This window comes from Lissotriton vulgaris, chromosome 2_1 (genome assembly GCF_964263255.1).
Source record: "Lissotriton vulgaris chromosome 2_1, aLisVul1.2, whole genome shotgun sequence".
In the NCBI taxonomy this organism is placed as follows: domain Eukaryota; kingdom Metazoa; phylum Chordata; class Amphibia; order Caudata; family Salamandridae; genus Lissotriton; species Lissotriton vulgaris.
The window spans coordinates 891070922-891072851 of record NC_141687.1 but is presented as its reverse complement, the minus strand read 5'-3'; the positions used below and the strand labels follow the sequence as shown (position 1 = coordinate 891072851).

General features: G+C 44.3%; 1 protein-coding gene across 1 annotated transcript; it reads right to left on the bottom strand.

The window, feature by feature from the left end:
• Nucleotides 1–352: 352 nt before the first annotated feature.
• LOC147731375 (cannabinoid receptor 1-like) lies at nt 353–1592 on the bottom strand. The gene has a single exon (XM_086958728.1). The coding sequence runs from the start codon at nt 1535–1537 to the stop codon at nt 470–472; it is 1068 nt and encodes a 355-aa protein (XP_086814854.1). The 5' UTR covers nt 1538–1592; the 3' UTR covers nt 353–469.
• Between the last annotated feature and the right edge of the window lie 338 nt (nt 1593–1930).

Genomic DNA, 1930 nt, shown 5'->3' with positions numbered 1-1930 from the left:
ATCCACCAGATGCAGACAAATGTGTTTTCCGCAGACAAATAGTTGACATGAAATGAATAAAGGAGTCTCCTCATCAGCTCCAGTTGAGGGGAGGAGATCGATCAGAATCGCTTATCTGGATGTCGAGTAGTCTTTGAGTCCACCAAGTTGTCAAAATTGACGAAAGGGGCTGCCCTGAGGTGAAGATCAGTGGGTGCTGTTCAGAGTAGGGTTTCCCACATAAGCAAGCTGGCGTTTGTAAGTCAATTAGGCAATTTGAGCTTCAAAAAATGCAAAACCTACTGTATTTATAAATGTAATTATGTATACAGGTTCGCAGTTGGAGCCACAAATACAATAAGGAAGTCACCAGGCGCATACTGATAGGTTCTCTTCTGTTGTCAGTCATATATGTGCCCATTTTCTTTTGAGATGGGCTACACTGCTGAGATATTGTGCATCGGAACAAAGTTCTGAGAGGAACAATCCATCAATGTACTTCCCGGGCACAAGGGGTCGAATCAGAAATGATACCAGCATCAGAGTTAATCTGATCATTGGCCCCTTCTAGGTTACAGCCTGGAATCCAAAGGTGACTACGGAGGCACGACAGGCCCTTCTTTAGCCTTTGGCACATGTCCCTGCTCCTCAGTGAGTAGACCATGGGATTGACCAGGCAACTCAAGAGACAAAGGTTGCTACAGAACGCAAAAGCACTCATTATGCCTTCAGTAAGGTTACCAAACAAACTGTACATCATAAGAAGCAAAACCGGGGCCCAGCATAACATGATTACTGCGAGAACCAGGACTAAGGTTTTTGCAAACACGACGTTTATCTGCATTTTGGCCTGCTCAGGCGTCTGCCTGGCTTGCTGCCTGTGGTAGTTCATGCGCACAACGTGCTTGTGGGCTTTCAACAAGATGTGGCTGTAGCTATAGACACTACAAGCAAACAGTAACATGACCAGGGAGATCCAAAACGTCAAGTACTTGTTATCAATCAGGGGAAACAGTTCTGAACAAGGAGAATTTAATCTACAGCAATTCCACCCCATTAAAGGCAAGTAAGCTAGAAGGACAGCGAGACACCACATCACAGCGAGAGACAACAATGCTCGTTTCTTCGTGACCACAGACTTGTATGCAAAAGGCTTGTGTATCCAGATGTAGCGATCGAAGGCGGTGAGCAACAGGCTGCCAAGCGACGCTGTAAAAGAAGCAATGACACCGCCAAGTTTCAGCAGGAAGACGTTAGGAGAGCCCACTCTTCCAAAAACATGAAAATCCACAAAGCTGGAGGTGAAGCAGATGCTGGCCAGGAGGTCTGCCAGGGCCACGCTGGCAAGGAACAGGTAAGAAGGCTTTCTCCTGAGGTTTGAGGATGAGAGTATGATGCACAGCACTACAGAATTTTCTATAATACACAAGGATCCGACAGTGCAGCTTAGCAGAGCGAGAACTGTTTTCTGCCAGGTGGTGTTCAACACCATGTAGTATTCCAGGTGCTTGATCCTTGAGGCACAGTCTGTGGCATTTTCCACCCTCCATTCATCCATTCTCTTTTGTGGGGTAGGGGTTCTTTACCCAGTCCCTTCACTTCAGAGTTTACATTCAGAGCTGGAAAAAAATAAAAAATATTAGTAATATCTGCTAATTCATAGCTAAATCATCCTGAATGAAAACACCAAATCGCTGAAAAAGTGAATGGAAAAGAATATAACAAATTTAACATTGTTGCTTACATATACGTTTCTACATTGAAATACTTCTGTGTTACTTCTGTGGATTGGTAGTGTGCAATATTTGGCGCATAATCAGGCGCACTGGGGTTATGAGATTCTGCAACTATGTTGTGTTCTTCAAAGGTATGGATTCACTGTATTTGCCACTAAATCCACCTTCTGCTGCATAACTAGCAAATTGTTCCCAACTGAATGGAACAAATGTTA

Coding starts and splice junctions, on each gene's coding strand:
- LOC147731375 (XM_086958728.1), bottom strand. CDS start 1,537: ATGGATGAATGGAGGGTGGAAAATGCCACAGACTGTGCCTCAAGGATC.